The following is a 27,198-nucleotide window of genomic DNA, read 5'->3' as shown; positions in this document are numbered from 1 at the left end:
GTAAATCAACAAGGAATATAAATTTAAAGGAACTAAATTAAAATATGTATAACTCACCAGATTATATTTCTCTCATATATACTAATATTATAAAGCTGAGCTGAGCTAGAGTTTGTTTGATTGAACGCGCTAATCTCAGGAACTAGCGGTCCGATTTGAAAAATTCTTTCGATGTTAGATAGCCCATTCATCGAGGAAGGCTGTAGGCTATATATAATCATGCTAAGAGCAACAGGAACAGAAACCAGGAGCCGAGCCCAGCTAGTAAATTGTATACATAGTAAATCAAGAAGGAATAATATTTTAAATTCAAGACTATAATTTTATTTAACTATTTTGTACACAGGAGTTGACTTCAAAGCGAGTACTTTTGTGCAAACTAAACAAATTGTTGTAATTTTATTTTTCTTTGCATTACTGTTGCTGTCTTATTAAATAATGGAAACGCTACGAACGTAGCAATGATATATATTATACATCTCAACACAAGAATTAAGATTAACTGGAAGATATATAATTTTATACTAAGTACAGACGCTAATAATTTTATTTTATAATTATTATAGTATTCTTTAAAAATTAAAATGTTTGTTATGTGATTATTTCCTAAAAACTGAATGTGCTACGACGTGCTACGGAACATATGTTTCTGGCCAAAAAAGTGTAATTTACCAACTGTATTTAAGTTTGTGAGCTTTTAGGCTCTATTTTTCATGTACCTTTTAGTCATTTTTATTTCAATAGTCAATTGAAAATTTTAAAATGTACGTAAAGGATAAGTATATAAATAAAGCTATTAAAAAAATTAAAATTATTATAACCCCAAACTACAACGCGTTCTTTATCTCGAAAGTGTACCCTTCAAGTCGAAGGTAAGCCAATAAACCATCTAAAATACATAACCATTATTGTCCGTTGTTTGCAAACCGTAAATTTTATACTCGAACGAAAATTTATTCCGAGTTGCGTGTACACTGCATAATAAGTCGAATAAATGACAATTTGAATTTCAGGAGTAGGTAAGTTGAAGCGTGACTTGCGCATTTCACACCATTCTTCTTGAGTCCTAAGCTCCAGAGTTGACGTGACGTGAAACAGTTTCCCTCCAGCAGTCGTTGGGGACGGTCGTGTCTGTGCTCCTCCGCTCTTGTGATCGTACGCGAACATTATATAACGTTGTGTTTGTTTTGTGAACTCGAACTCATGTAGTGAATTGGAAAAGGTAAATTTTAACATAGTTTAAAAATTACAAAAAAATCCCATCCACAATTGTATATAATTACTGTCTAAATAAAGCTTTAATAACAAAAAATATCAGCGTAAGTTCTAAAACTATTGCACTTTTTGTAATGTGCGTGAATCAACGTGTTTGCAGGAATTGAATTACAGCTCCATATAAATCTGTAAGGAGTAATATTTTATACGGATTCACGTTTACTATTTACTTGGCTTGGGTTTCGACGTCGTAAATATTGCAACGAAGCCCTGTTACGGTGATACAGTGGCTCCCCTGTATTCTATATGGATATCCAATTCAGCCCGTAATACATTAATACTGAGATATGTATAAAACAATATTTAAAAAGGTTGTTCTTGAAATATTTACACAATAAATATAAAGGATGTTTTGCAAAAGGGTTGTGGATTTGAAAGGTTGGAAAGGAATTTAAAGGATTGCTTGGAATACAGTAAAATATTCTCTTTTATCTTTTCTTCTGTTTACTTAAGATTATGTTTTGTATGAATATGAAGTGAATATTGGCACGGCGCGCGCGTGGTAAAAAGTTGTATAATATTAAATTACTAGCTTCCGCCCGCGACTCCGTCCGCGCGGATGTCGGTCTTCGCGTGGGTGGCGTGGATGGTTAATTTCTCCATTTTGAGTAGGTACCTAACTCTGACAATGACATCTTATAAATATCTATTGGACCCAAATACGGCTAGGCTTATAAAAATACGCAACATGTGTTCGCGGTTCTACAGAACAACGTCTATGGATAAAACTGAAAAATTAAGATAAATTTTTTTCTACGTATTTTTCCAGGATAAAAAGTATCCTATTTTACGCCCAGGATAATAAGGTATAATTATACCAAGTTTCATCGAAATCGAACCGTTAGTTTTCACGTGATGCCTTCACATACAGACAGACAGACAGACAGACAGACAAACAGACAGACAAAAATTTTTTTAATCACATATTTGGGTTTGGTATCGATCCAGTAACACCCCCTGGTATTTATTTTTTCAATATTTTCAATGTACAGAATTGACCCTTCTACAGATTTATTATATGTATAGATTAGTTATTTTTATATATATTTAGGTATACATACAGATTTCTTAAAAACTAAATAGTATGAATAAATGATATCAACGATGAAATCATTTAATTATTGAATAATATGTCAATAGGTACTTTATGTATGTTACAACCTGTAGGTAGAATGTACGACATAAATATTAAATTATTTCTACGCCTTACGAAATAATTCTTGGCTGGTAAGTTAATTTTTTAAAACACGATTAAAACATAATTTATGTCAGCAAATAATCATATTCCTATTTCATACAAATGAACATAAAAAAACCTAGGTGCCGACAGCAATTTAAATATTTACATAATTACGGACCGTACTTTAAAACATTTTGGTACATCTACAGCATGTCCACAAAATGTACACCGAATATTTTCTACTACAAAATATTTAAGTTTGTCATTGGACATTGCTGAGATAAAGGGAGTCAGTAAATTGTGTAAGATTAAACAGCTGAGGTACCGACCCTTGAGTGAACTCTAAGGTCGGTTTGTGGTCGATGTGACTTCATATTATTGACAGTTGTTTTATATAGATTCGTGGAAGAAAGATTTTCAATTCATTTGATTATTTTGAAAATTATACAGTAGAATATATTATTATAACTTGGAAATAAAAATAAATGTTCTTAATCTACTTTGTAGTTCTTAGTTTAGAAATTCAGAACGAGAATTTTGATTAAAATTATTGTTAGGCGGTACTTTCTTTATACTTGTTTATAATATGTAAATTTATTTCTTAAAAAGTTATTCATTCGTGTGGTTCTTTATAATAACTATAATAAATACATTGATATTAATTGATGCTATTAGAATGTTTTGTTAAAAAAACAATATAATATTCTTTTAATTTTTCCTTTTTAGCTCTATCACATTTTTAACACTGAGAAATTTGTTGTTGTGTGAAAGTCAAAGTCATCATTAAAAATTGTGTATTTATAGGAAAGCATTTAGAATAATTAAAAACTCTGCTTTAAATATATTTTTCCGACGTACCAATGAAAGCTTCACTTTGAACATATCGAAACATCTGCTTTTACACAACTTTTGGAATCAATTACTAAAATTGAATCATCATTAATTAAATTATACCTCTAATATATATTTAGCTCCATAAAGGGAATAACTGAACACACGGTCTAAAGAGGCCCGGGATAAACTTTGGCGAACCAAAGTTTCGTGGTCAGGCTTAATAGTTTCCCAGTCTGACATATTACGGTACGTTTGCTCTGTATTTGTTAATTGAGCAAAAGGTTGCTGTGAACACTTTGGGAAACAATTTTGTGTAACGTGAAGCGTTTTTGGATGTTAGACAAGAATTGTTTACGTTTTTAATGTATGGTTTATTTTGATTTGGCAAACAAACAATATTTTCGGAGATTAGAGAGTTTATGCAGATTGTGTTTATTAAGTAATTGTTTAAAATTGTGCGATAAAAATAATTTCATTTACTTATTCGAATTTATCGAGTTCTTATAATGAGCGGAAAAAACAAGCACCTTTGGGTACCTATCTATTATTTACTTGATTTTTACGGCTGTCTTAGATTGTTATGGATAAATTTAATTACAAATCTAGTAAATGCACGCTTAAATAAGACAAGTTTTAGATGAAATATCGCGAATATATTTCTCGTTTTGAAGTTGTTTTCAGAGCCTGATTATTCCATCCAGTACAAAATATTTACACAAATAAGTATAATTGTCAATAACAATATGCATTTGGTTTGTTTACCGATAGCATTGTTTGAGTTATGTTTTGACAATCCGTATCAGTTCGCATCTGACCGCACATGAAATGTTTAGATAGATAAAGTTACACTACAATTGTATAAATTTTGACATATTATTCGTGGGTAATGTTTGTGTTTCAAATTATACAAATAAACAACATACCAGCATATTTTGTTTATAATGTCAAAATAACAACTTGTACAGCTATACATATAAACATATAATATAAACATCGATATAATGTTTATTTGAAATGTGTACAGTTCTAGGGAACGATACATAGACAAATTTATTAAATATATAAAATTTTAACAAAATAAATTTGTACAATTTCAAATATGTATATTCATCTATCTATTTACCATAAGACTGACTTGTCTACTGACCCTGTGTAAATCAGCACTAAGTGACATATCACACTAGCGGATTGCGAGCGGTTTCAAAGCGGAGCGGGTGCGCAACGAATACGTTGCGGGCGCGCAACGAACACGCCGCGGATGCGCAGCGAATTCGTTGCGGACGCGTGGCAGATGCGCAACGTTTACGTCGCGGTCATGTACACTCATTAACAAAATGGAATCCGTGCTGGTTGTTTCTTATAACTTGTTATAGTATAATAATTATGAGATCATTATTTTTTACGAGTTTCATAACATGTTAATGTTTAGGGTAGGTATTGTTTTATCTATTAAATCTTGGTCGAAATGCAATCAGATAACTTAATTGCTCATTATGAAAGTTCACTAGCGAAATAAATTTTAAAGCTCCTTAACTTAAACAGGACTATCTTATTATTAGATAAATAGCAGTGAATAGAAAATTTTATCAAGCAACCAGCAACTCACTATCACTTTGCTCATAATTAGGTTCACAAAATCTCTTTATAAAATACGTTGCTATGGGAGAGATTATACTGGTCAAGTGGTCAGTCGTTACATACTTTTGGAATGTATGTTACATTCTAAAGTCCTAGTAATTCAATTTTATAGCACCTTTTACAACAACTTCAGTTGTTATTACATATTTAGTTAAGTAAGTGCATTTCCACAGTACGGTTAAAAAATGGAGTGCTACAGAAACGATGGAAATATTGAATGGAAGTTAGGCAAGGGCTGGCTTTTGTGCGAGAGTATACAAAATGACGTTGACGCTTCTATTCGCAGCGCGTCCGCGGCGTGTTCGCTGCGCATCCGCGGCGTGTTCGTTGCGCACCCGCTCCGCTTTGAAACCGCTCGCAATCCGCTAGTGTGATATGGCACTAACTCATATACAAATGACGTCGGAATCGCATATACCGATTTTAGATAGGGAGTAAAATTTTAGAAAAATTATTATCTCAGCAATAATATACTTTACCATTTTATACGCAAATAATATTATAATCAGCTAGTCTATTCTTATAAAATAATAATCGTTACAAATATCCAATAGTTTTGATCTCGACGACTTAAATCCATTCAAACGTAATTTCAAGTTTCAGGTGTTTTTAGAAAAAGACTAGTCAGTCTCATCATGCATAGAATGAGATATTATTGATAAACTAATAAAGATAGTATATAATATATAGTAAGTATCTCAGAGCTAAATGCTATGTACAATCTACACATTCAGCTTGTACATAAGGAGCTGTTACACTAAGCTATTGTAAATTCTCACAAAACTACATATTAATTAAAATTAACGTGTCTTACGTGAATGTCACACCCAGTTTCTAAGAACCTTTGTTAGGGGAAATAAGGACTCGGTACAATTCGAAAATTAAATTTATAACTACGTATATCAAGTTCTTCAGCAGTAATTAAATTTCATTGTTATATAGGCATCATATTGAAAATAATTTCCATTCCTTTACAAAATAGATGTATAAGTTACTAGCGATCCGCCTCGGTTTCGCCCGTGGTACATATTTCGCAATAAAAGGTAGCCTTTGTTCTTTCTCAGGATCTAAAGATTGTCTGTGCCAAATTTCATCAAAATCGGTCCAGTACTTTATGCGTGAAAACCATACATACATACATACATAATTACAAAGTTAAAAATTAGTAAAAATATACTTATACTAAATACCTTGTGACTGAATTTATTGTATTTCTGTCGTGGTCAGAATTCGGTCAAGTGTTTGTCGTCAATGTGTTAAATATTCAGTACCATTAAATATTCTGTATATAGATACAAATGGCGAAAATCAATGATTGAAACAGACGACAATCGTGACGCTTAGAGCGGACTACATCCCTACAAATGGGTATTAGTCCACCACTAGTACTACACTTGTAGGTACTTCGGAACGCTGAAATTCCCACTAGGTACTTTACCTATTGAGAGCATGCTACAAAGAAAGGAATTTCTCTTTTACAAAGACTGAATTTTCGCTTTTAACGTTAGCGATACAGCTGGATGTTGGCAACATCGATCACTTATTCCGATGTACATTTCACTCATACAAATTTCGCCGACGTTTTAATATTGAGTGCATTTACATGTCGGGCTATGGAAGAAGGTTGAACATGGTAATGCTGTGATTTGAATGAATGAATGAATGAATGAATGAATGAATGAATGAATGAATACTTTATTTGCACCAGTAACAAAATAATAACAAAAAAACACAGAAAATAGAAAAAAAGTACAAAAAGGCGGCCTTATCGCTAATACAGCGATCTCTTCCAGGCAACCTTAGGTCAAGGATCATGAGAATTACGTAATATATTGAGGTCGATGGTGCACAACACAATTAATAATAAAATTATACATATATACACATAAGAATATACTATACATAGTTAAATAAATGAGTATACTACATTTGCATTTGCATTTTTTTTTGATTTGCATATTTTAATATTAACACACAGGTTGGTATAACACATGCCGGTCTCCGAATTACGTATTTTGGCCAAGTGAAATATTCATCGCGGCAGGGCGGACGGTTAGGATCCTACTTTTTTGATACACCGAATTTTTAGAGCACTCTGTTTACATGCAAATTACTCTTACATTTTAACTGGGTAGTTAAAATTTGAGACGTGTTTAATTATATGAAGGTTTCGGTTTTATATTGTTTGTGCGTATGTAGAAACGTTTTAACACAGTTTTAAGCAATTTATTTAGTATTATTTTTGCAAATATTTATCTTAATTTTTACATAACTTCAAAGTTCTAATTCTTCAGTTACTAATATAACCATTATGATTCTTATATACACCTACATAAATTGAGATAGCCGTGTAGATAGAACATTTTAATATTTTGTCACAACTTATCATTTCAATTTAAACTCAGTTATAAATTGAAATATCTTTGGTCTTTGGGAGATAAGATCCAGAAAGTATACCTGCTCGCAACTACCTATAGTTATCGACAGGTACTTTCCTATCATTTATTATAAATATTACATCTTTATAGATCAGCTAAAAGTACCTACGTAACAAATTAAAATTTCACACTCATAAAATATACATGTTTCCCCATTTCAATTCAATTAGTAGTTAAATATAAAATGTATTTTTAATGACATATTAAATTATTTGCCGCCGCCATTTCTACTTTACCTATGTGTGATTTATTAAGTGATAAATTAATGTGACAGTCAATTTATTTTAATAACATTTCAAAGTTCAACGTCAAGTTAATATTTTAAACGAGGTTATTATTTCGCCGTAAATTATTAACAGTCAGCATTAAATATATGAAACATGGCCGCTTCGTTGCAATATTCGACACTATAATATAATGTGGAAGATAATATTGCATTTAAATTAGTGTTCTATTTGTAGGCTGTTATTGGATAGTAATTAACTAATTACAATTTGTATTGACCTTTATCGATACTTAAATTAATGCTAATAATTTTAATGCAATATAAACACAAATCATATCCATTAGTGTTAAGGTCTTTATTCTAGATTATAATAAGTAAAATAAGCTTGTTCAATTACATACAGAAATTATAAGTCATAAAATATTCGACTATATATATTATACCATAACTAAGTTATCATAAACAATAATCAAACCTGTATACTATGTCGTTTTCCAAAATACTTGTAAAATATTTATTACATCTCTTAAAATACTCTTATTTAACCTCCAAGTTAACTAAAACGTTAACCTAAAATTGAACGTCTCACTTTTGCTACGCCAATCCATAATCAGGATTGGAAATCTGAAGAACACTCGAGGCAACATCACTGATATCACTCTTGAGTTCAAAACCACTTCACTTCGTAAGATTTAAAAAATATATTCGAATAACTTTAAAATAGTGATCTTCTGAAGAGATAATTCTCGAACACTTTCTTACTCCGTATACGTAGCGTAGACCCTTGCTACATTAACGCTACGAATTCAGACATTATTCATGCTCTACGGCTGATTTTTGTCACACTACCCGCATGCTGACCGTCAGTGCTGAAAACCTGTATGAAGCCCACGCGTTGATACCTACGTGTTATCCTAAAACGATTCATAGAGTTCCATACGTTCCGCAGCTCCGACGGTCAGCGTGCCTTTACATGCCAGTATACGCGCGCGCGTAGCTATTGGTCGCGGATACAAAAAATTGTTTCTTTACATTGATAGATATTATAGTGCATTTGTATTTGGAATTACATAATATTATCGTTTATGCTTATACAAGAATATTAAAAAAATAACATTTTTCCCATACATACAATATCCATTGGCTCTTCTCTTATTGTGATGTTATTTATTAAACAGTATTTTGTTTATACCTAAGATCCTTAATTTAACACGGTAAAAAGTTGGCACGAGGAACCCTTAAGTCCACTGCAGTTCATACCCACCCACGATTAAGCTGATTTATTATTAACCGCCCCTTTGTGACCTTTACAACAAACGTGAACATTAACGTTTTAACGTTTGCCGACCGGCTACTTTCTTGTCCTCGACCCAGATCCTTTAATAATTATATTATATACAGAACGGGTCCGAACTTTTCTCGATATAAAAGTTATAATTTCACGAATACATTTTACTTTACAATTTATATAGAACGAAAATGGCACATAAAACTACGTAATGTCAATAACATTATTTTGTATTACCTTAATAAGGAATATCTAAACAGGATTTGTCGAAGCAATGATTGATTCATCATTAAACGTTAGTTTCAATGAACACTACTGAAAATAGCAGAAAAGACTCCGCTACAGAAAGTGTCGAAGAGATTTTATTTAACTACAGGTGACCAAACTTCTTATACCGCAATCCCATATTCTATAATTTAAATTGTAATTTTCTTGTGTTAGTGCTTTAGTTTCTTTTTTTTTGTGCTTAATTTCTATATTACTATTACAAAGCAAGAAAACAACATATAGTACCCACTATTACACACACACACACACACACACACACACACACACACACACACATTCAAGGCCAAGGCAACACTAAAACACACATATGCATGCCGGAAAAAACAATTTCTACTTTAATTTTTTTGTTTGTTAAACATTTTTATTTCTTATTGTTCTTATTGGCATTTCTTGAATATTCTTTGGAAGAGGGCGCTGGCTCCTGACATACAGGTTTTTACCTAGTTTGGGAGTCAGAGACTTCACAGTATTTCAAAATGTAAAACTATTGTCAATAAAGAATTTTTATTTATTTATTTATTTAACAAACAGAAAGGCCAATCACTGTAGTCCTTTGAATTCGGGTTTCTCATCCAAGTTTAATTTTGATTATACACTGAATGTGATTACTGGAAAGTAGGAAGAGAATTACCGAATTATTGAATAAAATATTCAACTGCTGATAAATACTATAGCGGAAACTATTCTGGACCCTACTGAAAAAAGGTTTTGCGACTTTGTGTCAGATTATATTGCCATACTGTGTTTGTATTGTTTTGCTGTAGTATGGTTTCATTTTCATTTATTCATGTACTTACTTCTTATTATAAGTTTTTATCATAAAGCTTATACCTTCTATTACTGCCAGTTGTTAAATAAATTTGTTTCATTTGCTTTTTTTCGACGATTGAAGGATGATTCTTATATTATATAGAAATGAAAACACTGTAAGTAAACAGAACATCTTAAAATCGTAGTCGTATTTTAGTATCCGATTTCATAATAATACGATGGACACAATAAGTGGATCTTATTTACAAAATTATAACAATACGGTTAAAATATATATTATTCTATCTATAAATCACATTTAAATAAAATCAGTCTCTGCAATTTGTTTATTTTTTAAGATACGATATCCTAAATATCGATAATGTTAAAAGAAATACGACACTTTAGAAAAACACAATAAATTAACTTGAATGAAACGTTTGGCTTCATTTCTGCGATACAAATTGGATAATAATAATTAGAAATAGACGCATACATGTGACAGGTCCAAGTTAGTTATTTTCAGGTTACCTATTCTGAATCTAGATGACCAAATTGGCTCATCGATTTAACTCCGCTCGAATCTAAATGTGAATGTTTATCGTGGGCTTGTTGGTCTAATATATTTTGATTTAAATATGTATATGTATTTATCAAGGAGGATTTGGCACGCTTAATCTCTATTGATTTTTATTTTTATTTTTTTAATAGTATTTTGATCCTTCATGTTTTTCGTTAAATAATTCATAAAATATTATTTGTAATGTAATTATATTGTGTTTATTTTTGTCTTAAAATTTGTTTTTCCGTTTGATCAATAAGAGTATTGTTAATAGAATGTTATTTATTTTATACGAATTGGATATCTGCATTGCGAATGTAAAATAGGCTATTCCAGTGCCATTAACGCGTCTACAATTTATGTTACTCTATGTTTTTTTTAAATCAGTTCGTATAGACTAGTACCTAACTGCAAAAAGTTTGGTATCAATTCATACGTTTTCTATAGTGTTTTGTTATATTTTGTATACAGTATACACTGTATATACTGTAGTCTCATAGCTTTATTTTCATTGAATGTATTAGGAAAGCTCACAGCTGTTAGTGAAATAATAAATACTACAATTAAATCATAAATTATTTTGACCAGTACAACAAGAACACACATTTTCTTACAAATTGCATACTTTAGACTCGTTGAAGTGAATGATGTGGTTAAAATTAAAACTGTGTATACCATTAGGTATAGGTATTAGGTATAAAGAGAAAGATAAATTTAATAACAATTACACTTCATAGAGCTTCATTTATATACGAACGTGTAATACACACCGAGAAGGTTTTGGTATCTACTCCAACTACATATTATAACTATCACGGCTTAGTTAAGGTTCAATAACTAAAACTTCGATTAAATTTACAATTAAAACTCTTAATTAAAATATCCTAATGCCGTTCATAAAATTAAATAACAAATTAATTAAATGGGTTTTCACCTAAATCCATTAATCCACTGGTGAGACGAAGTGGGAAATTGATTTGGAAAATTAGCTTGTACCGAAACAAGCGGGAGTAAGGATTAAAAATATTGAATCTTATTACTTTATGAATAAAGATGAGAGTTCACTGATAGCTTAAGTCATATACGAAAGAGACTAGAAGTTAGAAGAGTACCTAGTTAAGTAATAATTTTTTGCTTTCGTTTTGATTTCAAAATAATATTGCTGTTAATATTGTTAATTAACAAAAACCTCGTCATCCATTGATCATAAATTTTGGAGAGCTTGGACTATTCCGGTGTAAGTCGATATTTGTTAAATTTAGTTGATTTTTGCTTAATTTTTTGTATAAAGTAGAGTTACCGATAAATTTTTAAGTACCTAAGTATACAAATATTATGTTGTAGTTATCGTTAAAATATTCAATACTTTCATTTTATTAAAGTAATAATCGAAACATTAAAATAAACTGACACTATTTTATTAATTTCTACTCTTCAGCTTCCCTGTTAAAATCGGATAAAAATCACATCATTAAAGTTTCAAATTACTAAATAAGTATCTAAGATAAGTATATTTATGATTTCTTTATTAAAAATATCTTTCTAGTTTTTTGTTTCTGACACGAAAACCTTTTCTTTCTTTCTTTTACGTACGCTAGTGTAATATTACGTGTGAGCCTTGAGGCATATAATAATAAGTTGTTCAAACGAAAGTATGAATGTTATTAATAAGCTAATTGTTTTTACAGAAAGTGTGGGTCATTGCACTATGAAAGTTTGGTTACTGAATTATTTTCATTTGAAAATTATAAATATATTTTTGTATGAAATATACATATATGCATTACCTACTTATTAAGATACAATTTTCATTTATGTAAATAATTCAATGGGAAATCTTTAAACTAATTTCAATAATTTCCATTTCAATAATACATATCAGATGTAAACTATCTTGATATAAAATACATATTATGCAATAATTGATTAAAAAGCAGATATATTTGCTTCAAAAGCGCTGATAATCCTTATAAATACGATATGTACCTAAATGTTATCTGTATGTATGTTTCTTGAATTGTGTGTTTCCTTAAAAAAAAACGACGCGTGGCACTCGAGGACTGCCGCGGTAAAGCTATTGCATGCTATGCCTTCAAGCCACACCTCCGCTCGTCGGAGTGAGGAGCGTGAGGTTTTTTCGTTACGGAATTTCTCGATTTGGTCCCCGCGTTTAAGGCCCGCGATAGAAGCTATGCAATAGCTTAACTTTACAAAGCTTTTTCTTTAAATGTGTTAAATATAGTATGATACCTATAACCTACGTGATAAAATAATATGCGCAATATTGTTTAAAAATATATCAGACTTACAGAAGGTTGTTGGTAAACAATTCTGTTTACTAAAAGATTTAAATCCTATAATAAGAAGTATAAAATTTTATAGTTTCTTTAAAGGTTTTTTAAGTAGGCGTTGAAACTAGAACGATAAAAAGGCAGCTATCGGGTATTTATCAAGTGTATAAACCATTGGTCTATTTCTTTTTTATTGGCTAATTTAAGTCTATAGTTAATATTTTTTAAAGAGCACACAATTCACTTGTTCCGGTTTTATTTATTATATATATATTTTTAAGTTAAGTTAAGTTTAATAAATGTTTCAGTTAGTAAGTCGTTGCTTAACAGTAGGTACCATATACACTTCATGATTCCCTATCTATACAAATATTATAAAGAGGAAAGGTTTGATTTTTTGTTTGTTTGTTTGTATGAATTGAATAGGCTCCGAAACTACTTGGCAGATTTGAAAAATTCTTTCACTGTTGGAAAGCTACATCATTTCTGAGTGACATAGGCTATATTTCATTTTCAAAAAAAATAGGCATCCTTACTAAAATTACGATAACGTAATCCAAGGTGTGAAAAAAATATCAAAAAACTACCTTACATCGCGTGCGCTGCGAAAACTGTTGATGATAGAACAAAATGATATACTACATTTTTTTAGAACACACCATTGTCTACAAAAAATCAGCGGCAGCATATCTCTAACTATTACAGTCATGTCACAATAAGCGTTTTTTTATTGAAAAAAAGAAATTAAAATACCACCGCTACAAAAAGCTCTTTATTTGTACCTTGGTATTAACCCTTATCAAAATAAATGATGTATTATTTAATATTATATAATATTTTAATAGCCATAAATATTACACTGTTTTTAGCTTTGTTGATTCTACACGTTGGGAAATGTAATACTTATAATAAATGCGAAAGTTTGTGAGGATGGATGTACCTACTCACTCTTTCACGCAAATACTACTGAAGATTACATTGAAATTTAGTATACATATATAGAGGGTAACTTGGATAAACATATATGTATATCCCGGAAATCCCACAGGAACGGGAACTATGCGGGTTTTTTTAAACGCGGGCGAAGCCGCGGGCGGAATGCTAGTTCAGTATAAATCTTAATATCTTAATCTTAATATATATTATAAAGGCGAAAGTTTGTAAGTATGGATGTATGGATGTTTGTTACTCTTTCAAGTAAAAACTACTGAACCGATTACAATGAAATTTAGCACACATATAGAGGGTAACTTGGATTAACACATAGGATAGTTTTTATCCCGGAAATCCCACGGGAACGGGAACTATGCGGGTTTTCCTTTGCAAACGCGGGCGAAGCCGCGGGCGGAAATCTAGTCAATAATAATTAAACTGTCTAATATAAATTATAATTAACAGTTAACACTTACACGGCTTCACGTGAAATTGATTTCAAAAGACCAACATCCCTTTAATATTAAGGTAGAGGTTGGAAAGACAAACTTAAGCTTGTGTTAAAGCATAATTGCTTCAATTTCCTAGGTATTCCATTTAATAATAAGGTTAAAGTAACTTTGAATTAATTACCAACTTTGTTTCGTTTTGGCCTAATTATTAACGGAAACAATGTTTAATTACTTCGCGAACAAATACATAAAGCGTTTGTATTTCAATATAAATTTTCAAAGGAAGCTACTAAAGTCAGTAACAGATGCCATTTATTAGCTGAATTTATATGAGCATATATAATTTACAACATGCGCTTTTGTTTCCAAAGCATGTTGATGTTATAGTTGTACTGCCCAAAGGCATTTAAATTGTGAAATGTAAGTTATTATATTCTGTTCAAATAAACTACGAATACTGTTAATAAATAATTATAACTTCATTTCCCTTTAATTTTTGTTTGTGTAAAATTTTGTTTCGTGTTAATCTAACTTTACTATTATTTTATATTGCAGTAATTTCTATAAGTACCTATTCATTATCCCGCCTTCCTATTGGTAGATCTTCTTATACTTATATAAAAATGAATCGCAAAATGTGTTGGTGAGCGCATAACTTGAGAAGGGCTGAACCGATTTCGATAATTCTTTTTTTATTATATTCCTTGAAGTACGAGGATAGTTCTTATGTAGAGAAAACATAAATATGTACCACGGGCGAATCCGGGGCGGACCGCTAGTAAAAACTCTCATAATATTAAAAATACTGTTAAATAATTTTTACTCACAATAATTTTCTTAATTTTAAAATTAAACAGTCTAAAACTCAATAATTACGTTATCCAAAAAAAGACGAACCAAAGATAAGGCTCATTAATATTATTCCATGAAATAGGTCAGAGCGGCCAATTTACACGTCCAACGTTCGAACTAACAAATTGTGCCTATTTGTTATAGAACAAGTTCCTCTATCAGCAATTTGCTGAGCCCATTATGCGGATTAGAGACTCGGTTCATTGTAAATAATGATATATAAGTTCAGTGAATAACTTGGAGTGTTTGCTTTGATGCTACGTGACTGATATCCGATATCTTTAAGGCGTGGTGGGGTTAGGAAAGGCAATGATATGAGAATGCTTATAGGTACACAAACTATAATATATTGTATAAGTATTCAATTTATGTGAATGTCTCGGTCTGGTAGGACGCAGAAGGCTGATCACCAACTTGTCCCTAAAGAAAATCGATCAGTGAAACAGATGTATAATGCATCTGCCCCTTACCCCACTATCATGTATAACATGGGACTTCACATTCGATTAATATAAACTATAACCTGAAACTATTATTTTCTTTGATATTTAGTTTTATAGCATTCAATTGCTTTATAAATGAGATATTTTTAAGGTAGAAGACACGGACCCGAATGCCGTCTCGTGATAGATTTTTTTCTATTCTTTAAAATGTATTATTTCCTTACTAACATGTTAAAGCAAAAAAATAGTTTTAATTAATTAATTTAATTTAATTTTCATCCATATAGTTGTTAGTTTATCTTAAAACTATGTTAGTATTATAATAATTATACAATAAATTTAATGTTTGGAGAGTAAAATTGTTTTTTATAAAATCTAAATTGATATTTATTTCTAGAGAAATCTCGCACAGAAAGCAAATTAAGCCGTATCTATTAAGTAGAACGATTGACAAAACAGTTTTCGTCCATTAGCATACCTAAAATAAACAGATTGTCAAGTTCCAAGGGAATTTCTCATTGGAATAGAGTAATGAGTGAATTTGTCATACTAATAGAGGAAGTCAATCAATATACTCTTTCTTTAAACAGGAATATACCTACGAAAAGAAAAATCAAAATTATGATTAGTTCAAACTTTGATTTGGATTAGAAATTGGATAAGAATAAAAATTATACGTCGGCATGTGTTACATAATTTTTAATTCTCTCAGTTGAGGGACTAACTAACTAACTGGAGACTCAGTTAGATGTAATAAAAATATTATTGCTAAAGTAATTACATTAAGAATCGGTAAGATCGAATTGTCTTCTACCTCCTTATACCCCGTTATAAGATCTTATTGAACCCAATCAAGCAACAGAAGATTAATCCTTTGTTGAGCTTGAATAAAGGAAAGCTGTGTTTTACGATGTTGCAAAATCTATGAGTTCTTTCATCACTATTCCTAAATTGGTATTTTCATAAGTAGATTGAATTTTTTGCTGTTCAAAGGAATATTTTCGACCCTTTCTTTCTTTGTATTTTCAATTCAATTTATAGGGAGGTGTAGTTAGAAAATTCTTTTGTTGGCAGTTTATTTCTTTGTTGCTAATCACAATATAAAGTGCCTATAAGTTACCATCCAGCGTCCTGCGAACAAAACTACTTACATAATATGTTATTAAATTTTAATCATATTTTTTTATATAAAAATAATATAATTTGACCCAAAAACTAGATAAGAGAACTCAAATCTCAATAGATTTAGTTCTTACGTGCTTTTCCCGGCGCTAAGGGTAGCTTCGTGCCTTCGTAACATCACTTATGTTTTTCAGTGATTTGCTGATTTCGATCGGATGGAAAGATTTTTTTATTGTCTTCAGATAAGAAATTTGTTGCTGCCTTACTATTCTTTCAGAATTATATCCTTATGTTTCTATGATAATTAAAAAATATGTAGCTACAAATCTATCGATAGGATATTATTAATTATATTTTGACAAAATTTTGGAAATAAATAGCTTTTAAACTCCATTAAAATAATTAAAGTGCTTCAAAAGGATCCTGTCTCCATCTTGATAATTTTGAAAGCGATTAGAACTTGGGTATCTTCGTAATTTTGAAGATATTAACTGAAGCGTGGACCGTTTAGTCAGTTAAAGGTAACTACAAACGAGATGATATGAATGTATATTCTGAATGGTTACTTTCAAAAACTTTATCAATATATTTGCAAAATTCACACTAAGTACATCGTAAATGTTTGTATGTGTTCGTAATGTAATTTTATTTATCTATTCAATTCGTTACTGGCATTCCTCCCGTGGCCGCATTGTCTAAACCTTAACAAATTGTATACTAATAGAATATCGTCCTGGAGAACCACGATCTCGATTAGTTAAAACGCGCAAAAGATTTGGTTTCTTTAATATTATGATAGTGAATTTCGTTGCTGTTTATAACAACATATCGATATGCATAAGCATATCGATATATTGTAAACATTATTCATACAACTTTATTATACGATATCATTCAGAAGCACCTTTGATTCTATATATACCTACATGTATGTGGATTTAAAAAAAGTAATGGTACATATAAGTATATATGTACCATTATATTTACCGACATTATATTGTACAGTATAATTATCTTTACTAACAATTTGGTCTTCAACACAGCTCTTGTCAAATGGAAATATACTTGTAAGTAATCCTCTTACCTTCAGTTTAACCGAAGACTCGATGGAACATTTAAAGTCTATTTACCGAGAACTATTAGCTACATTATTCACCAATATTCTGAGGGTTCAATTGTTCTTAATGCTTTCAACAATTTAGTGGAGTGTTACGATTTTCAACTATTTTGGCTATAAGATAACTCAAATCTCAGGAAATATTCTAAGACATAGAGCAGGTTATTATAATTTATAAAATTAAAATCTTCTATGATAATTAACAAGTCACTTTAATAAAAATTTGTATATTCTTATATTGTTAAATGTTTCTTCTAATTCTGGATTATGAAATAGTGCTCAATAGACTATATCTATCAGTTTCCATGCATTATAACTAATACCAAAGTATAACTATTCTAGCAAATGATATGTACTTTTTTATACATGAGAAGTAATTCCTCATAATATAATAACACCGATTTAGTCGAATTTATTCTGCAGTAAGACACTGCAACATGCTATCTCCAAATCCTGCCGCAAACCTATAATTTTCCATTGCTTAATACAAGCTAGCCTTCAATTACGGCTCAGTCAGAATAATTCGTAATAGTTTATCGTCTCACCAATTTGTTAATTGAGCTTCGTCATTATTGGAACCGATATGACCTGATTCAAACCTGATTCAGATACGTATTAAAGATCGATATCATGGACATTAATCTGCCAACTGCGAAATAATGATTTTGATCTGGTATTCTATTAGATACGGAATAAACGTGTGGAATCTCATTAACGGCTTTTGATTCTGTTACGTCATTATCTCACAAATGATCGTGTATGAGGAAGGAAATACCATTTCGTTAAACAAATATGTAATTGCTTTTTTATTCATTGTGTATTTTAGCTATTTCGGTGACATTTTGATCCATCCTACGCTAAACGCCTACTAGCTGTTAACGTGACGTCGTTTGCACTTTGCATATTATTTTTACAATCTGTTTCGGTATTGTCATATATTAACTAATAAACAAAATTTTATTATCATAAAATATATAAATTTAAACAGTTCACTTCGCGTTTTGAAATGGTTAGTATCAAAATTAGAATTTACCTCGTAATGTTATCATTTAGTTGGATAACTAAGCATTACGAGGACTTGCTGAAAATCATACCTACCAAATTATAATTTGTAAGTTGAAGATCTTTTCATTTCCCATAAACAAAACTGTAGTACTGTATTTAAATATCTTACTTCGAGGGGTAAACCTTTTGAAAGCGCAAATCTTGGAGGCTGTATCACCATTCAATAAGCGTGTTTTCAAATATTCGATTTGAAAAGACTCTGTAAGGTAATTAATTATTATCAATCGACCCTAATAACCTTTTTTGGAACCGATCCAGTTAATTTTTGTAGAAGAAGCCATAAAACATTTCAAGAAGATGAAAATAATATCGACGAAATTGTATTAGATACGTAAAATTGATTCGTGAATAAATAAATTAATAATTAATCTTAAGTCGTACCTAGCGGAATATTTATGTATAATACTTGATATTTATATAAAGCCAATTTTGGGATACTTATATTATAATGAAAAAGATAAATTAATGTTGAATATTTTGTTTGATTTCTTCCAAGAAATATTTTGTATCGTACTTAATTTTCTAGCATAATGAAAATCTTCAACACAGACATACAATAGTAAATACTAATACTAATTTATTTTAGTTACTTTGTACGAATATTCTATTATCCCTTTTATCCTTTGTAAAAAATCGAGGCCATGTAACAATACAAATCCAAAAAAGACAATGTCTAAAAGCGAACGCAAACTATTAAAATTCCGCAACAGAACACCTACCTACTGGAGTGTTGTAAAAATTGACTAAAAATCGACCAACGCTGAAGCTTGCTTGGAACATGTATGGAAAAAGGAATGTTCATAATTCTTTCAGCTCATTGTAGCGTAGTGGCAGCCGTAGTGGGCAGCGTTGGCGTGTAACAACAAACAATAAACAACATAGGAGAAAAACATTTCAGCTAGGAATTTTTAATTTGCATATTTTACACAAGTTCAGTTTTTGAGTACATGATTTACATTGCAACGTTTTATTATCTGAAGACGCAAGTTTGTTAGGACGTAGAGGAGGTAATTATGATATGAATGATTCAATGTTGTTTTATATTAAAGTTTACAATTACATATAAATATGATTAATAATTCCTTTTAAATTATGAAATGATACATGTTTTTTCATCAGCTTCTAAATGTAAAGGTGACCTAAATCATCTCTTATCAGTTCCATCTTTATATCATATGTATGGAGGAACAACATTTCATAGGGTTGAGTTCTTCATATTATTATTTTTATTAGACTTTTATAAATTGAATAAAAGTGAATGTTTTGATTCGTAATAATACTAACAATCATTGCAGTTTCTGAATAATTTTCGTATGTATTTATTTGCCCTTGGAGAGTATTCCACCGAGATATTTATCGTCTTGTTATCTTTCTTTGAATCTACAATACTTTTTCTTTTTGAAACTTTCCTAGAATACCTGAGAACTTTATCACCTCAATTCATAATGTTATTAAAAGTTTTAAAATAATGTATTTTATACTACTGTAATTTTTAAGAATTTCGAGAATAATTGTTTTACGGGATTGGAAATATAACTTAAAAATGTTATGTTCTTTTTTTTTCAAGCATTCTATTTCGATAAGCAATATTTTGTTTTCAGTGTAAGCAGATATTTTAAAAGTGCGTTTCATTTGTTTCAGATCGCACCCTAATTGAGATGGACTCTCACAAAAGCATAAGGACGATAAGTGACGCGTAATGTGATGACAGTATGAACAGGTGGTTGGCGATGGTCGCTCTGCTGGTGGCGGTGGGGGCGGTGCGGGGGTACAACTGTGTGTGCAATCCGCGCGAGTGTGAGGTGCTGGGGCCGAGCGGGTGCCCCGGCTTGGGGATGGTCGTGTGGGACCCGTGCAGGTGAAATTGAGCCTTATAACTACAGTGTTATGGTTCAAAAAGTTTTACTAATGTTACGATGACTACGCAAAGAACTCTGACAAGGGGCACTGATAAACAATAAAGCTACTCCAGCTTGTACTTACGCCTTCTGTTGTTCCGCCGAAGCGTCATTTCTTCTAAACTTTGATTAATTCGAATTATTAGAAAAACTCACAATTTACACTGAAAAGATTAATTTTGGATCGCTTCTTTGGAAATTTTGATATTGAACTGTAATAGATAATAATTTATTATTACTAAATAAAACTCGATGCTGAAAATTTCCAAGAATTCTCAAGCTCTTCATAGACCAAATTCTAGAGCAAGATAATTCTTAAACTTTTAACTGAAAATAATGATTCACGTTTTACGAAAAACTCGTGAAATTTTATATATTTTTTGTTGCTTTTTAAATTCTATTTCTGTACGCTTTGATGTCACGAAATCGAGAGGCGTGAAATGTATTCGATATTATTAACGGCCATCCCAAATTGTATATTGTTAGGGGAAAGGTACTTGACATATTCTATTTTTACACGACAAAGTGTTATTTATCCTCAACGTTGTAGAACAAAGCATATACGATTCAATATACCCTCTTTTTTATCAGAATTTCCGCTTGCGATTTGCTTAGAATTACCATAAATATAAGTATACTTATGTAGCGTTTTCAATACATAGTTTTCAGTATTACAAACAAAAGTAAATGGTAGATATTGTTATGACACAGGGATCAGAAATAAAAATTGAAACGCTTGTTTCCCGGCTTAAAACAGTGATTCACGTACCTATTTTAGAACCAATTCCATATAGCTTGAAAAAATAGTGCTAAATTTTAAATTTAAAACCTAAATTGTAGTAGTATGTATTATTTTTTGTATTATAAACTTTAAACCTTTTTGTATTATAATATATTATATATTACTTATATGAGCCTATAATATCATTTATGAATATTAGTGTAATGACGATTCAAAAGTGCTTTTAGAAGAAGTCTAGGTAATTGAATAAATAAATGTTTGAGTGAATAATAAATTTAATGTAACTCTAAAAGTATTATTTTTATGTTTCTTTATATTATGCCTCTGTTAATATTTTCGGGATATAATAAAAAGAAAATTCGTTTCATTTATGAAAATGAAATCAAAATATCTCTCTTAAATATTCTAATCTTAGTTATTTTACTTTGTACAAAAGAATTTTGTTAAATTTGTGAATCTCTTAAATATTGAATTAATATGTGCATTTTCTCAATGTACAGTTTTATTGTAAAAACCTTTAAGTAATTTGTTATCCGCAACAGTTTGACCGATTTGTGAAGAATTTAATACGAATTTCTATCCAAAATTAACGAGGTAATTTTCATCCCAGTTCACAGAGCCGAGGCGAGCGGCTTCGCTCACAATCCCTATTTTCGTATACGTGTTCCGGTAGATTATTCCGACGAGAGACTAGATGATGTTATTAGTTCAATAGTGGTTTCCCTGGATGGAGTTAACTTGAACTTGAATAGAGGCAGCGACTAACGCAATTACATAAGTTACTAACTCGCTACGCTTATGTTCTCAAAGCTTTATCTATTGATGAAGGTTTGAAATGAAATCAAATGCACCCGCAGTGCAAAACATTAACAGTATAATAAAATAGGAATTTTATGTACGTGTGATTCTATCTAATATATCCTACTAATATTATAAATGCGAAAGTTTGTATGGATGTTTGTTACTCTTTCACGTAAAAACTACTGAACCTAGATTACACTGAAATTGAGGCACACATATAGAGGGTAACTTGGATTAAAACATAGGATAGTTTTTATCCCGGAAATCCCACGGGAACGGGAACTATGCGGGTTTTCCTTTGCAAACGCGGGTGAAGCCGCGGGCGGAAATTTAGTTTGAAATAAATCCATTAAAATGAAAATTTAAATATAAAGTAATGTTAAACGGGGTGGCTTCTGCACATGCTACTGCAGTCTACTACAGTACAATAATTTATCTTCATAATATTTAACGAGATTGATAATCTTCGTTATTCTTGGCTTACAATAATTCTAGACTGACAATAGTTATTTTCTTATTTCGTTATGACATAAAAGGAAGATTAACTGAATTATTCTTTAAATACACCTATCAGTTAAGATTATTTTAATTCATATTATATTAATGTAATATTAATCTAATGCATCCCTCATTCGACGTGATATGGATGTGTCCAAACGTATTATTAAATAGAGTGAGTTGTATTATGTATTTAATAGTCTAAATCAACGGTTATTAAACACAGCCGGCTAATTGAAGTAGCCACAAGATAAACAATAAACGAGTCAAAGTTAGTAACTATAATTTGAAAAGTTAGGTCGGTTCATAGATTAGTTATTATTTTAGGGTAATCCGGAATCCCATAAAAGTATTAAGAACTACAATGAACGCAAACATTTAGTAATTTAAACTTTGAAGGTTATCCTTATACTTATAAAAATAAGGAAATTGCATTTCTGAAATATGATATGATCAGTGATCACCGCATTAGCCATAGAGTTAAAAATAAGCACAAGAAAAAAAATGAGATTAGCACTAACTTAAATGTAAATCATCTAATTTCTGAACAGATGAGATTTCACTGCATTTTTCTTCTCTGTTCTAATATTTATTTTCTTTCCCTTGATATAAAGAGAATACAAAGAAGGTAATTACAAAGATTGTTTCCAAATGATTGTAAAGTTTCCGTTATCAACTCAGTGGCGGTCACGATGGAAAGTTTTTGAACTTGAATGGAGTTGTGAATGCAATTACATTAAGAACTTCCCTGTATAAGGGCGTAGTTGAATAAAGTACTAAGGAACTTTGTTTAACTACACGCGAGTCACTATTTCTGTATTACAGATAAAAAAGTTTTAACTTTTTTAATAATAGCGCGTTGTAATAGCGTGTTAAGTCATTTGTTTTATAGCTTTACATACACATACTACAAACATACTACATACACGGCAGTTTGATCTCAGATTTGATCTCCGAATAATTGAAATGATTAGAAATACTCAATATACATTTTTACGTAGGTAACTTAGATTTCGCTCTGTATGACCCAGACACACATTATGACCTGCTAAATGTCTCTACTAAATATTTAATCTATATTTTCCCATCCGAGACTCACCCATTAAAGCTATCCTAAGCGTCTTATCTAATAATATTTATTATAATTCATAATTATCTTATTTCCCACAGATGCTGTCAAGTGTGTGCAAGGACTGTCGGAGAACATTGTGGTGGTTTCCAAGGAACATGTGAACCGGGACTTAGATGTAAAAACGGTTTGTGTGCGCCAATAAAAAAGGGGAAGAACGGTGAAATGGAAGACGACGATGACGAAGATGTATAGCCGTGTAATATAATGTACAGAAATGATAAGACATATCTTTAATTGTTGTAAACAAAGGACCAGTAATGGCTCATTTACATTGTTCGCTTAATTCATAATGCTTGTGTTTATGAAGCAGTTCGTAAAATAAAAATAGTTTGAACTCAGGCTATAATGTTTATACGGTTATAGTTTGTTAAACAAATGTACTTTTTAATTATTTCAACTATAACATTGCGAGATACTAATGAATTATGTATGTGTTGTAAAAACGTAAACCAACAATGTTTTTGTTAAGCCGTTATTGTGTATCAGAGGAAAAAACCGCAGTAATTACTTATGTAAATGAATCAGAAAACGGAAAATAAATCATTGTTGTGCGGCACTATCATGACATGTGGTCTTACTCGTATTATAAAATGCACTTTATAAGGATTAAATTTATGATGAACGATACTTCAAACTTATACATTCTGCTTTGAGAATAGACCCCCTATATCTCTAAAAGTGAAGAGGAGGTAGGCTAAAGATCAATATATTCAATCGTAAATCAATCTGAAACAAATGCTAATGCTTTCTCCGAACTACGGGACAAACTATACCAGTTACCTATACAACAGTTTATATTATTCACCTAGTACAATCGTTACAGACAATTGAGGATATTCTGCTACAGATTCGTAAAAAGATTATTTCTAAGCGAGCGCAAATTTCATTTTAATGACCCGTTGGATGCGATAATATCGTTCATTTTGTATGCTCTGTGCCTGCCATTCACTCTATGAAAAGGTTCACGGTTAATTTATTTCAGTCTTGTGTCATTTGGATAATCTTTAGTATAAGAGATCATTTAGTTGATTGTGCTTTTTATTAACACCTCACTATTGTGTTTTTTAATGTTTGAATTGAACAAAGTTCAAATGGATATAATAAGATTAATTTAACGGAATTGAATCAACACCAAAAGTGATTATTAAGATTATTTGTTAACCATAATTTTGTTCGCATCTATAGACAGAGATTAACAGATAAAAGATATGCATAAACGTTTAAAAATGATGATTGAATGTTATAATCTATAAAAACTATATCAATGCATGAATCCTAAAAGTCCTTTCTTTTCAAGGCCTAAAGTTTACAACAACGAATACGACTCGATCAATTCAATTATTCTCTGTAACACTACAAACTAAAACATAAAAAATAACAAATACATAAGTTTGTATAAACTCTTGATTTCCATGTTACTGAGATGTTAACATACAATAACAAGACACAATAATTAGCCAACCTGTTCATAACAGATTATTAACATGTATTGAGAGAAAATTAGATTACGTAAGTGCGTATATTGCTTTCTATTTATGTTCGTAATTTTGTATTTCACAGAAATGTTATAATAATTATTATTGTATATAATATAATATGATTCCCGATGATAATTGTATCACGAAAGCTTTGATATTTGACGCTCGCTCTGCTGTCATGTCAATTTATCTGGTTATACTTGAAAAGATATTCTTCTACTTCCATAAAATTACGTTATCTCTGAAAATTTTTCTCGTGAAAATTTAGAATTCCCGACACTATGAGTGAATAATGTATATTAAACGTATTTCAAGAACTTTCTAGTTTGTCGCAGACGGTACATTTTGTATAATATATAATATTGTAACAAAATATAATATGTAAAATGATTTCTGTGTGCTTCCAGAATATGTAGATGTAAGTGTAGTGTAAATGTACATTTATATAAGTATACGTGTTGTAAATAAAACCCGATTAGCATTTTTATCTCTACTGTGTAACGATTGTAGACAATGAGATACATATGTTATTTTCTTGGTGGCATTTTGAACTTTACTGTTATTACAATAGAAATTAAATTGTAGCCATTCAAAATGAATATAAATATCAGTTTTGTAAATATATTAGCATTTTTTGTTTATTTCTGTAAAAGTAAATTTTCTTAACGTGCGTAAAATCAATAGATAATATATAAACCTTATATCATATAGTTTGTAAATGTAATATACCTTGAAGCTACTTGTTAAATGTGCACTAATATTTATGAATAAAAATAAGGGAAAAATTATGTGTTCATTTATTTTCCTAACATTTTTCATGTCAGTTTAATTTGTTCAAGTTAAATACTTCATAGTACATAATAAACTAAAAAATATACAGTTTATAACATATTTAAATGTACAATTCATGCCACAGCAAAATATTCAACAAACCAATATTGAAATGGGCAGTACAGAGAGACGAAATATTAGTTTTGCAGTGCCTGTGGTTTGTGCGATGCATAATAGATCAGCCGGCATTTTCCTTTGTACGCAGAATCTGCAGATAAGCAATATGTATGAGTTCATTTGTAACGCAGACCAATGTAATGTTACGCGTGTAATGGAATGGAATAAAATTAAATGTTAGCTACACACATAGAGATAATTAGTACATATTATCTCTATGGCTACACACGAGTTGGTAGAGCAAACATATTCTGTAGTTAATAGCAGGATTTTAAAACTAGAAAGAAAATAAATTGTTTTCACATCTGTTTTTATATAAAGCTTATCAATAGAGAAGCCATACAGTTTAAAGATTCTTGTACGTATATGAACTATTGTTTATGTTCTGTGAGACTGTGGTACAGATTTATCATTTAGGTATTTGGTTTTAATAATAAAGACAGATTTTATTCCACATGAACATCCATTCATCATTCCCGGCCGGAACAGGGTAGGTATCTAATTAATTGTATCTATAATTCTGACGTAGGTAATTTGAATGCTGACTTCGTCTTATTCGTAAGCGGTAAGACAAGTTAATAGCACAGTAAATAAATAAAACTATCTGAAGTGAAGAATCCATACAACCACAGTCCAATCGAAAACGGTAACCAAACACAAAACCCCGCAACAGCAAATACGCTCGACTAAAGATAACAATGGAATATAAAACAAACTAATTATAATAGCCTGCAGTGAAATAAATAATGTTGAACGCTTTTTGTAGTGCTCCATTAACCCAGATCACGAACTGAACTTGTGGTTAAGTTCATTAGTGTTAGAAGTTCGTGTAAACTGACTTACCTAGAGAATAAATATTATGAAGCCGGCAAATAATGCAAATTGTTAGCTTGCTGGCTGTTTGCTTCCTTTCATTACGTACAATAGCATGTGATGTTAACTTTTAG

At 30.6% G+C, this 27,198-nt stretch overlaps 1 protein-coding gene across 1 annotated transcript; it reads left to right on the top strand.

The window, feature by feature from the left end:
- Positions 1-1,112: 1,112 nt before the first annotated feature.
- Positions 1,113-26,091, top strand: LOC123695071 (insulin-like growth factor-binding protein 7). The gene is made up of 3 exons (XM_045640770.1): positions 1,113-1,222; positions 20,396-20,612; positions 23,864-26,091. The coding sequence occupies exons 2-3, from the start codon at positions 20,467-20,469 to the stop codon at positions 24,015-24,017; spliced, it is 300 nt and encodes a 99-aa protein (XP_045496726.1). The 5' UTR covers positions 1,113-1,222; positions 20,396-20,466; the 3' UTR covers positions 24,018-26,091.
- Positions 26,092-27,198: the final 1,107 nt, after the last annotated feature.

This window comes from Colias croceus, chromosome 10, assembly GCF_905220415.1.
Source record: "Colias croceus chromosome 10, ilColCroc2.1".
NCBI classification, from domain to species: domain Eukaryota; kingdom Metazoa; phylum Arthropoda; class Insecta; order Lepidoptera; family Pieridae; genus Colias; species Colias croceus.
The sequence above is the reverse complement of the archived record's forward strand: the minus strand, read 5'-3'. Positions and strand labels throughout refer to the sequence as shown.